This window comes from Vicia villosa, unplaced genomic scaffold (assembly GCF_029867415.1).
Source record: "Vicia villosa cultivar HV-30 ecotype Madison, WI unplaced genomic scaffold, Vvil1.0 ctg.001135F_1_1, whole genome shotgun sequence".
In the NCBI taxonomy this organism is placed as follows: Eukaryota; Viridiplantae; Streptophyta; class Magnoliopsida; order Fabales; family Fabaceae; genus Vicia; species Vicia villosa.
This window is the reverse complement of record NW_026705499.1, coordinates 248,224-261,959: the sequence shown is the minus strand read 5'-3', so window position 1 is coordinate 261,959 and position 13,736 is coordinate 248,224. Positions and strand designations below refer to the sequence as shown.

Here is a 13,736-nt window from a genome sequence, read left to right as displayed (position 1 = left end):
TTAACAACATATATGTTTGGTTCACAAGGGGAGGGGAGGGATTTTAAAATTAAATTACCTTTTTAACCTTACAAATATTTTCATTTGTATTTGGTAAAATTAATTCTAAATAAAAATAATTATAGAGTCAGAGGCACCAAATAAAAAACCTGTTCATATTATAAACCACACAAATTTAAAGAAAATATCGAAAAACATATTATGTTGTAAACAAAATATTCAGAAACATTAAATTGTAAATAAAATATTCATAAAAGTCATAAAACTATTATAAAGTGATCAATCAGATGAGCCAAAGACCATTTGCATTATCACTGCTTTGCGGGCTTCAGGTGGACACTGGAGAATCATCCTAAGTTTGTCAGCATCTTTCATTACAGTGCAATATATTTGCGGCAATGACTTTGCATCACATCCACACTCCTTTATTAAATTCCATGTTTCTTCCCCTGAAATTGGAGGCAATTCATATTTCTGGCGCTCTCTCATTATTTCATTTCCTTCTCGTATTGCAGCATTTCCTTCGGTTAGTGCATTTGCAACCAAGACAATTGATTCTTGGAGTTCAGTAATATCGTTGTTTGTATCTTTGTTTTTTACCACTTTCATTTTCTTCCTTTTACTCCCACTTAACGGATCTGGTGACTGTGTTTCAGGTACAGAAAAATCGTAACCAACATCAAAGCTTTCCAAATTCACCTCATTTCGGGCAACATGGTCATCAATATCTTGAATAGTTTCGACAAAGTCTTCATTGGTGACCGATGACTTTTGTTTTCTTGTCTCTTTTAAAGTACCAGATTCCTCTCCATCCGCTCGATTAGGTCCATAAAGTATCACCATCTTCTCATAATTTGGAAGTGGTACATTTCTCCAATTTGATGCTTTTGGTTTTGACTGAAAAAGTATGATAAATAAAAGATATAAGATTAATGAAAGTTTTACAATTATTGATTAATAAAAGTTATACAATTATTGATTAATAAAATATTTTAAAATACAAAAAGTTCATACAAAAGTTACCTCAATTAGAGCATCCCAAACTTCTGACTCGGCATCCCATAATTGTGTAGTTGAATTCCAAGAAAATCCGCTCATACCGCCTTTAAAAATGTCATAATATTCAGTAAAGTTTTTTTTCAAAGTTTTCCAACGGTTTTTTATCTTCAGCTTGTCAATTTTGTTCCCAAATAATGCACGGAGTTCAGCTGCAATGTTTTCATATGCTGATGTAGTGAATGTACCGTTGACTTTGTTCCCCTTTTCATATTCATGCATAAAAGCATCAACAAGAGCATCATCCATGGCTCTATTCCAAGTTAAAGTTCCAGAATTACCATTATTAATTGGTAATTGCTTATTCGATTCCATAAACTATGAAAATGAACAATTATAACACAGCAAAGTTAATAAATATAATTAACAAAAAGTTCCAATAACATAATAAACATCATAATAAATTTGGTACCAGTTCATCAAGGAACAACAAACATAAAAATAATATTATAAAATATAAGTTAGACTCTCTAAGCTAAATTATTATTTTGATAATTTAACCACATCTGATGTGCTACACTATCTTTTATAACCCCGCCCATAGCAAGCTCATCTCTGTCACTTCTTGAACCTTGATGATTGTCATGCGATACATTTTGATTTGCAAGTTCAGCATCTACTTCTGCTATAAGGTCTTCATCCGGGTCTACACTCATCAGATAATTGTGAAGAATGCAACATGCAAAAATGATTAATTTTTGAGCTTTGACTCCATAATTTGGCTCTGTTGAATTAGATAAAATCTCAAATCTTTTTTTCAATACACCAAAGGCTCTTTCAATTGCATTGCGTAAAGACGAATGTCGAAGATTAAACAACTCTTTAGAATTTTGGGGTGGATTTCTAGCGGAATATTCTTTCAGGTGATACCGAACTCCTCTATAAGGCGTAATTAAGCCACTTGTCAACATGAATCCAGCATCGACAAGATAATATTTTCCTATAGTAAAGGTAAATAATAAATGTGATAGTTTAAAATATAATATAAACAACTATAAGTCTAGGTTATTCTTGTATTACCTTGAGGAATTTTAAGTTTATCTTCACGTGTTAATGCATTCTTTATTATTCTAGAGTCAGAGGCAGACCCTTCCCATCCCGCGAGCACATAAGTAAACTTTAAATCAAAAGTACATGCTGCTAAAACATTTTGTGTCGGATAGTCTTTCCTACCGCGATATCTAGGGGCATCTTTTGCAGATACTTTGACACGTATATGTGTTCCATCAATTGCACCAACACAATCCTAATACAATATAATTTTTTTTATCAATAAAATCTATGAATACTAGAAATTTTAGTATTTTTATGTAGGGAATATAATTTATTAATAATAAATTTTACCTTAAAATACGGGTAGAATCTATAACTACTAGAAATTTCATGAGGGGAAATATATTTGAGGATAAATTAGGGAACATAATAAAATTTTAATAAATAAATCTTCCCTCCCCTCCAAATCCCTCCAATTTGGGGGGGAGCAAAAAGTGAGTTTAGGAGGGATTTTGCTCCCCTCCCCTCCCCTCCCCTCCCCTCATAAAAAGTGAACCAAACAAATATATTTACAAATATCCCCTCCCCTCCCCTCCCCTCCCCTCCATCTACCTCCAACCAAACAGACCCTAAGTTGATCTTAAAATATAATAAAATATGCAGTAATTTCTTACAGTGTCAATATATTTCACTATTATATTTTTCATATAATACCGAAAAATAAATTAAAGACAAACAAAAAGACATATATTTTCTATCATTTAACTTTAGAAAATTTTCTATCATTTATTCATTAGACAATTAATGTTGGACAAAAAAGACATAAATTTTCTAAAGTTATTGAAAATTTTATTAGATAATTATTAAAAATAAACTTTTAATGTTATTCAACACAAAAAATAAATACATATATTTAAAGACTTAAAATTAAATATCTAAGCCAAAGATAAGTACTAAAAATCTATAAGAATCAAAACAAAACAAAAAATCACTTTATTATTATTTAAATTGGTAAAACTAAATTACGTATGTCACTCCAAATTTATAAGCATGTATTTTCCTTTCAAATAAAATATATACTTTTATATATTATTTATTGAAATATTTTATAGATATTATTTTAATATTCCAATAAATATTTATTATGTTGACTTATATATTTTAATTATATTAGCTATTTTATCAAATTAAATGTATTAAATAATTAAGTGATCAAATAAAATTAAAAGATTAATTAAATTTTATTTAAAAATTAATTAATTAATTGGATATGAGCTCAAATATGAGTGGATGTATGAATGTCACATTCAGAATAATGGAAACCCTAATTGGTCATCACTCTAATTATAGACTATAGTCCTCAATATACCGTGCACAAACAATTTTTCTCTTCTCTCCATCTGAAGAGTATTCAAGACATTATGAATATCGGTTGATGGAGAATCACACAAGTCATCAGATACTATTTGTTCGTATCTTAACCTTCAGGATTACCTCAACAGGAAGTTTCTCAATGGATCCAAGTATTGTTAAAATCAACTTGTAGGTTTTAATTATATACATGCATGTATGACTATCTGGTTTCGGCACTAAATTATATACTGTACTTTATGAGCATGTATATTCAATTGACCGTCATAGAATTAATTCTAACAAATGGTATTAGAGTTTGGTTGGTTCGGTGGGGGTGGAAGTCGATCCTAGTGTGGATTTATGATAGTGATGTGGGTGAGTCACATTTGTGGGGGTGATTGTTGGGTTTCAAATGTGAAAGTGCTAAAGTTCCATATCGACAATGAATAGAGGAAATGTTGGGTTTATAAGAGAGGTGATTCTTACATCCATTGTCTTAAGGTTTTGAATGAATATGTAACATCAAAGTCTCTTGGATTCCCAACGTTTCCCCATTGGTATTTCCAAGCTTTGTTCCCGAGACTCGCCAAAATAATTAATTCATATCATTTTTTCGATTATAATTCCTAATAAATTATTATAATGTAAATTTAATAGTCATATTTATCAAAAACAAATTCTTAACATATTTAATTAAAATTCAATAAAACAAAATAAATTAATTTACAACCGCATATTGAGCAAGTCTTAATCTAGTGATTATTATTACTATTATCATCTCAATTAAGTGAAAAACTTGACTTGAGTATTGTAAAGTTAGTCTCCCTATGGTGAACAAGAAAAGCAAAATGCAGGGTTCTTATTTGGACTCATCTTATATTTTAGCCTAATGTAGAATCCAAATATATATTTACGTACTTCCAACAAATAAACAAATGAAATTTCTATTTTATCTTATTATACCAATATTGCATATAAGTTAGAAGGACCATTTAAAATGCTAAAAATTGCACTATACAACAGAAGATATATCAATGTATAGTATATGGTTTGAGATCAGTTGAATTAAAGGTATCAATTTTTCCAATGAATCTGACAGACATGCGTCCTTGATCCGTGTAATCATCGAAAAAAACATATTGCAATTTGAAACACTCTTTAATAAATGAATAGGATTACAAAGAGTACAAAAAACTCTGGCATCCCAATTATAAGGATCGGAATTAATTCACTTAATTCTATATGACTAAGATTCTCCTAAAAACCACAAATAAAATCCACTTATATCAACACTAGACTAGACCAGCTCGCATAATGCATAAATTTTGAAAGATTGAATTAATCTTGATACATTAGACTAGACCAACTCACATAATTTTTGAAAGTTTGAATTAATCTTGATACAGTCGAAAAATGTTATAAAATCTTAAGCGATCAAACGAAATGAAATATGTTTCAAAGTTGTCAAAATTATAAATTAATTTGAAAGTTGACGAACGACAGAGTCAATGTGGTAGAAGGACAGTCGGCCTAGTGGTTGAGCCGATGCGGCGGGAGCTCTAGTTTGATTTTCTAGATTCGCATATATTAGATTTCGTTATTTTAGTTCATAGATCATGTACTGGTTAAAAAGTACAGGTGTGCGTGTTACCCCTGCTAGGATAGGGGCACTCAGGGGCCTTAGAAGGTATATTACGATGTATGAGGTTTGAGTCTGCCCACGGCGGCGAGAAGCCATGTATGGTGGTGTTTTTTGGTGGTTTAGGAGACGTGCTCACATGAGGTGAAAAGCTCTGTTTGTACCGTGATACTTTTGTTAGGTAACAATAGTGTGGTATGATCTGTATGAGTTAAAATTTATCCTCTTTCTCCCGTTGGTGGAGAGGTATTTATAGAGGCTTTGAGCCTAGAGTTTCCTTGGAAATGTCACCACCCACCTAGTCAGTGGTGGACCGTTAAATCCCTATTTTCAAGGAGACATTGGACAGGTGTTGACCCTGACTTCTCTTTGCTTAAGAAACGTCTTATCTCATGTTTTCCATGATTGTGCGATAGGGAATTATCTAAGGGGCGAGGAGGTACCTCCCTGAGGGAGTTATGATCGTCACCTTTTCTAGGGAAGCTTATGGTCATCGCCCTAGACAGATCCTTTACAAATATAACAATGCAAATGTGTTTTGACCCATTAAGTGTCGGTGGGATTTCAACAGTTATAAATATGTATGTCTATTTCTTCATAATTTTATAGCTTAAGTCATAGAGAAGGGTTTGAGATTCATAATGGTATGATCTTAGATAGATGATGGTAAATTCATAAGATTGTGTTCTTAGAATTTGGGAACAGAGTATTTAGAAATATTTCTAAACACCTCATATTTGTGTGATTAACATATAAAGTAAGTTTGAAAGATTGAGAACATTTAGATAGAAAATAAAGTTTAATTTTAGGAAGGAAATACAATTTTTTTCATTACAATTGGTTTGCTTAAAGGTTTAACCCTTAGCTCTTACCTTTTTACCTTAATCTTGGATGTACTCACGGAACACATCCAAGAGCTAACACCGAGAGGCATGCTTTTTGTAGATGATATAGTCATTGTTGAAGATTCGAATGAGGATTTAAATGAGAGGTTGAAAACTTGAAGACGAGCTTTAGAAACGTATGGTTTTCACCTAAGCAGAAGTAAGACGGAGTATATGAAATGTAAGTTCAACAAAAGAAAAAGCATTTATAACCAAAAGGTGAAAGTTGGAGACCATATTATCCCTCAAGTCACACAGTTTTAATATCTTGAGTTTGTAATACAAAATGATGGAGAAATAGAAGGAGTATATAAACCATTGAATTAAAGTTGGGTGGTTGAAATGGAGAAGGGCATAAGGTATTTTATGTGATACAAAGGTACCACTCAGGTTGAAGGGAAAGTTTTATCGGACTGCAGTAAGACATGTGATTTTGTACGTGATATAATATTGGACGATTAAGAACCAACTGAGAATAAAGTAAGTTTAGCAAAGATGTCAACGTTGCGTTAGGTGTATTGTAAGACTCGACAAGATAAAATTAGAAATGAAAATATTAGAGAGAGTGTCGGGGTAGCATCTATAGTGGAGAAGATGGTGGAAAATAGACTTGGGTGGTTTTAGCATGTAAAGAGAAGACCAGTAGATTCTGTAGTAAGGAGGGTAGATCAGATGAAAAGAAGACAAACAATTAGAAGAAGCGGGAAATCAAGAAATACTATCAAGAGAAGCTATTAAGGAAGATTTTGAGATTAATGACTTGGATAGAAGCATGGTCTTTGATAAGTATTATGACAAAAGTTAATCCATGTAGTTGATCATGCTTAGTGGGATAATACTTAATTATTGTATTTTCTTTTTAACTCATTTGTAATTTAGTATAACAATTTCTTCTACAAAATTAAATTGTTATTTTCTAACCTAAAGAGTTATTTTTATTAAATATTATTTATTTTAGTTGACATTGTTGTTAATCCCCACGGTCAAATTTGTGTAATGTAATATAATCTTTCAATTTTACGAATAAGAAAATGTGTATTCAATGTCAGCATAGGATTTGAAAGAAGTTTAAATGCTTTGACTATGTTTTGTATCGTATCAAGATAGATAATCACTTATTTTATCAAGCAAAACATATAGTTATTTTGGAAGAATTGATAAAAGAAGACAAATTAGAAGCTACTTCATATGTAGAAGTTAAAAATAATTAAGCTTGGAGAGGGGTAACAAACAAGTGAGAAATGGTACTTTCAAATCTGATATTCTCGTCGTTGTTCATTTATATTTAACTAGTATGTGTTCGTTGTTGTCACATGAGAACCAAAATGTGAATCATAGTGTGTGTTGTATAGTTGCATTGCAATGGCTAGCTATTATATCCACAAGTGGTGTCTATTATTTGTTAAAAGTGTGGGAGAGTGGAGACAGAGACAGTGTGTAAAATAATGTGAACACACATTGGTATTTGGGTTTGGGAAGGTGTGGTGTTGTATAATAATCCCAAATGTGGGACAGAAAAAAGTAAAGTTTCCAAAGAGAGTTTGGACAAGTAGGTCAATGCCAATCATGTATAGCCATCAAAAGGCATCTCTCTCGCTTGGTTTGTCCATATATACTTATCTAAGAACCATAAGTTATTGGGCAATCTCTCCAGCTAAGAATCCCCTAGTTTATAGCCTCCCTCCCTTATACTTTGACAAACTAAAAAAAAACAATTCCTTCTCTCATGTCTCTTTTTTTAAGCATAAAAAGTTGAGATGAGTTTGAAGTTTAGTAAGTTGAGATGACTTTGAAGTTGAGATGATTTTGGATCAATTTATAATGTATAATTGATTATGTTTAAAAATGAGTTGAAAGTAAAATAATTTTATATGGATAAATATTTGTAAAAGTGATTATAACAATAAAGTTTAGTATAAAAATAATATTTTAACTAAAAAGTTACAAATCATTTTTTTAAAGTAGAATCTACCCTAAAACGTATAATCAATTCTATTCAAATTAATTAAAATCTCAACATTAAAGAATCATTTTTGATTGATTCAAATGTGAAATCATTCAACTAAACCAACATGTATTGACATTTACTCATTATTGTTGATTGATAATATTAAAATAAAATTAATGCTTTTTTTTCTATTAGCTAGTGGAATTAAGGATGTCATCGAAACAAAGAATGTTCGGATGGTTCCCAATTTCCGGTCCACCTCCCAATTTATTTTTCATTTCCATTCCAAATCTCTGCTACGGAGAAATATTTTTGGTTTTTTCTTTACCCACCTCCCTATGGGGTCACCCCTAGCGAAAACCCTACTTTACCCCTGCAATATTCTTTTTCTAAATTTTTCCAGACTTCGGAAGTGGATTTCCGAAAAAATCCCAAAAATTGGGATTTTGATTAATTCGGAGATGCATCTCCGAAAAAAGAAAAAAAAAATCTAAAAATTCCAAAAATTAATTGTAGGATATTAATTAATTCATATATCATAAATTTGATATAATTTATGAGTAATGAATAATAATAATTATTATATATTTTGATATAATTTATGAGTTATGAATAATAATTATTATATATTTCTATTTTGATTCATATTTTAACATTTAAAATAATTTTAATTAAAAAAACTAAAATAATTTCACTTACAAAATGAGTTATAATTTTTTATTTATATATTTATATATTTATAATAATTATTATGTATTTACAAAAAAATTAAAAAATGAGTGTTTTAATTTATATATTTATATAATAATTATAATAATTATTATATATTTATAAAAATTATTATATATTTATATATTTATATATTTATATAATAATTATTATATATTAATTATAAATATATTTATATATTTATATAATAATTATAAAAATTAAAAAAATGAGTGTTTTAATTTATAATAATTATTGTATATTTATATATTTATATATTTATATATTTATATATTTATATATTTATATATTAATTATTATATATTTATATATTTCACTTACAAAATTAATAATTATTATTATATATTTCTATTCTGATTCATAATTAAAAATGAGTTATAATTTTTTATTTAGTTTAAAAAAATTAAAAAAAGATTTTGTCTTAATTTTATTTGATGAATAAATTGTATATTTAATTCTATATAATTCAAAATTTACTTATGGAATTAAAATGTTTTTGATTTATATAAGTTAAAAATAATTTTGAACTTTAAAATTGTTTAGGAAATTTTGATTCACCTTGATTTTATTGATTCACCTTCATTTTATTGATTCACCTTAATTTTATATCTATTAATTGTATTGATTCACCTTGATTTTAATTTTTTAATAATTATTGAATTCTTTCGGAAATGTATATCCGAAACATTCCAAGACCAATTTGGTCTTGGAATATTTCGGATATGCATCTCCGAAGACAACCCCTCCCAAAAAAAAGGTGTTTTCGGAAATGCATCTCCGAAAATCCAAAAAAGGGGTGTTTTCGGAAATGCATTTCCGAAATAAGACAAATTTTGAAAAAAAAAACGTTTCGGAAATGCATTTCCGAAGTGAGGGTATTTTGGGTTTTTCACCAGAGGTGACCAAGAAAAGAGGGAGGTAGGGAAAGAAATTTCCATATTTTTTCCCATCTCTATCCCCACTTGTTGCTAATATATTTTTCTGTAAAAACAAAATAATAAATATTAATTGATTTTGTTGCTATCATGCTTCTGCTAAGTACTACCACAGTACCGCTGTTGTCCGACGCAAGTGGTTGATTATGTGTGAGTGTGGCAAATTTATAATTACTAATTTATTAATTGAATGAAAAACATGTTACTAGTGGAAATAAAGGGAATTTGAATTGTAATTATCATTAGCAAATGAATAAAGGAGAGTGGTAGTTGTGGTGATGCTGTATACAGAGAAGATAATGAATGGAGGAGATAAAGATTATTGAGAAAAGAAAAGGATGAGACTGTGTATATATTATATGTATTGGGTGTAGTTTTCTAAGTGAAACAATACATTATACAATAAAACATGAAAATAAAATGTGACTCTTCATTTTCTAATACATTAATATTTTTATGTAAAATTATATAATTATATATTATATATTATATATTATATATTATATAAAACATAAAAGTTAAATAATATGGCCGGGGTAAAGGAATCTACAGGGCTGCGAGTACTTTCCTGATCCTCGCCTTAAAATGTCATCAAAGAAACTTTTCCTTCATCCCTATCCAGCCATCCTCGTGGAAGAAAAATCCTCAACTTTAATGTTCCAAAGTGTCCTCGGGAGAATTTTTCCTATTATCCTCCTTCTCTTTGATGGAATCAAACCGAAAATCATGAGGGGCCGATATAAAAAAAACATTATTGTTTATTAAATTTAAATAATTATTTTTTATTTATAATAATAATGATCAAATATTTTAACTATTCCATCTATATTATATATATTTTTTATACTAAAATAATTGCATTTTCTATACTTTTAACTATTAAACATGGGTTCAACACTTGAATTTGATTTTGTTTAAAAATTAAAAATTAATACTAGATGGATTAATAAGCCGTTAAAAATAGGTTAAACTTATATGTTTCACATATTATCCACACAAAAAAAATACCACATCATGATTTGGTATCTTTGGCGGCAAAACTAGCACCTAACCACCAATGAATCAGGATAATTTATTAACCATATGCATGAGTGTTTTATAAATTGGACTGGTTATCAATCTGGTAAGGGTATTCAGTCACTGATTCATTAGTTAAACCATTAGGTCAATGTTCAAACCGCATGATTAAATCGGATTAAATCAGATCATTCATTTGAATAAATCAGTCTCTATTGCAATACTATATATTTATTAAATCGGTCGAACCGGATGACTCAGTCTCTAAAAAATTTCACAACACCTAAAAAATTTCAAAATATCATAATTCCACATGTTTATTCTTTCCATTTAAATTTTAAATATAATCATTACTCATAACAAAATAATACAAAATATAAATTTAAATAAATTTTAAATCAAGTGTAATTACAAACAAGAGAATTGAATAAAATCTATTTATATTTTAATTATATATTTTTTTAAAAAAAAATAAAAACAGCGTCGTTTTGTGTGAAAAAAAAAAACATGCATTTGAACCGCCACGGTTCAATAGCATATCATTACTAAAATAATCCAAAATGTAAAACTATAAGGGATCAATAGTTTTATATATAATCCAAAATGTAAAACTATAAAGAAATAAATATGACATAATTTTACTAAATTAATCTTAGTTTGCATTTGTGTATTCACCTTTATTATAAATACAAATAATTAAATAATGATTAACATAGTGATAATTTAAAAACGATTAATATTATATTAAAAGTTTTAAAAAAATTATCTATTTAAATTTTTTTATTAATATAAAAGAAAATATTTCATAGAAATTTTAATATTTCAATTTCCAAAGCATTAAATACGCATATTATTGAGATAAAATTACTATTTTAAAATTTTAACCATTACCCTGAAGACACTGGTTAGCATTTCTCAAATAAATACTATTAAAAGTGTTTAAATGTGATTTTATAAAAACTACTCACTTTCCGAATTCTCTTTAAAATTTGAATCAACCCGCATATATAAATTTTAATTGTTTCTTTTTTATCAATATGGTTTGTTATATTAATTTGTTATTTATTCTTTGAGTTTAAAGATAGTGCACTGACAGTGTAAACAAACTTTACACATACATCCAATCAAAATCCTTACACTTGCCATGTCATATTAATTTTTTTAAATTAAAATTGTGTTTTAATTGGATACATGATTGTGATTGGTTGACAGTGTAAAAATATTTTACACTGTCAGTGCATATCCCTTTTTCTCTTATTTTTTTTAAATATTTAATAATATTTATTAATTTAATATATTGTACAATTTCATATGTTTAAAATATAACGGATCATTGTCATTTTTTACACACTTTTAATGTTAATATCAAAAAAACCTATCTAAATAAAACCCCATTTAATTGGATAAATGAATCAACCAAATCAAACCGAAGTATGTGTAGTTTTATTATATTATCTTTAAATCATACAACTCTTCATATTAAAATAGTATCAAAACACTCAAATTATGATCTATGAGTGTCAAACAATTATTTCCGTATAGTGCTTACTTTATTTAGCTTTAAATTAGAACCTTTCGGTTTAGCAATGAATGCATGAAAGCGCTCCAAGTGGGAGTTGGTAATGGTAGGTAAATGAATATTCAGGCATGAAAAAATCACATGTCAACAACAAATTATGTATGTGGAGAATTTTACAAACGCAACTGACATGATATGCTGCTTGATCCACAGCCTTTCAGACATGACATACTCAAGGAAAATGGTGCCCCAACATCATTCCGGAAAGAAACCACTAGGGTGTGTTGTAATATTATTACAATAGTTTTGCAAAATGTAAAAGAAGTGGATTTGAATTATAGAATGAAATTATACAATTTTTGAAGTGTGTTGTTGTAGACCAATTATTGTGATTTTTAGTAAAAGATATTGTTTCACTAAGGGTCGCTATTTTGTGACACAATATCAATGTGACCTATAAATAATTCATTCCGAATTCAGAAAATCACAACACAAAAATCCGAAAATTCTCTTTAATCAATTCCAAACACTCTTCACTACATTCGAGTTTTCATCCGTCTTGTGCAAACTCGAGAAGACTAAATTATCCTTGATACTCATGCGTAGAAACTCTAAGACAATTTGAGAGTGCTTGAAATACTATAAAGAAAGTAATTTCGTTCACGATTCTAGCCTCGGTCCATTCGATTTAAATTAATTTTCTAACAGAGTGGACAACTTTGGAGAAAACCGTGAATATCCGTCTGATCCACAATAGCCGCTTACATGCGATTGGTTTTAAAACGTGTGTCGGATTAACACTTTGAATTAAACTGGTTTCTAATAGTTTATATTAGTTTGGTTCGGTTGAGACAATCCAACCCAAAAATAATTGAACCCAATCGCTATAATATAGACAATTTCTTTATCCACCTCCGACCTTTTTAAGAACCTGCGGCGAAATTCTTTAAATGTTTCAATATTTTGAAAGTGCCTCTCCGAATGCATTTTTTTTTTGAAAAAAAAATGTTATTTCTGAAGTGCATATCCGAAGACTTTTTTTTTAGAGAAAATGTGACTTCGGAAATGCACTTCCGAAAACACCATTTTTTTAAGGATAGAGATGTCTTCGGAGATGCATATCCAAAATATTCAAATTTTTGGTATTGAAATTTTTCGGATATGCAAATGCGAAAAAATTCAATAATTACTAAAAAATATAAAATTAAGGTGAATCAATACAATTAATAGTATAATTAATTATATTAATTAAAATATATTATTAAATATATATATATGTATATATATATATATATATATATATATATATATATATATATCATTATAATCAAGATATAATAATAATATTAGCCTAATAAATATTTAAATCAACACCTTATTTATATATAATTAATAATTATAATAATAAAAAAGATATTTATTTACTATTTATTTATGTGAGATATTGGATCGAACTCTAGTATGGTCGAAGGGTAGCTTCTTGGTTCGACAGGATTAAGCATGAAGTCGAAGGTTGTTCACATGCTTGTGTCGAAGATGCTAGGGTTGTTAGCATGTTAAATTAGGTTTTAGTGTTTAAACCCTAATTTGTTAAGTTAGCTTGTTTATTAAGTTGGCTTGTGTAATGGGCCTTGTGGAAAAAGCCCATTAGTTAGTATGTTAG

General features: G+C 28.6%; 1 protein-coding gene across 1 annotated transcript; it reads right to left on the bottom strand.

Annotated features, from left to right (window-relative positions):
- Positions 1 to 279: 279 nt before the first annotated feature.
- On the bottom strand, positions 280 to 5,999 carry LOC131633561 (uncharacterized). Its single transcript, XM_058904261.1, has 6 exons — positions 5,914 to 5,999; positions 2,401 to 2,428; positions 2,077 to 2,302; positions 1,590 to 1,996; positions 1,024 to 1,374; positions 280 to 897 (listed from the first exon to the last, which is right to left on the bottom strand). Exons 1-6 carry the CDS (start codon positions 5,997 to 5,999, stop codon positions 280 to 282), a joined length of 1,716 nt encoding a protein of 571 aa, XP_058760244.1.
- Positions 6,000 to 13,736: the final 7,737 nt, after the last annotated feature.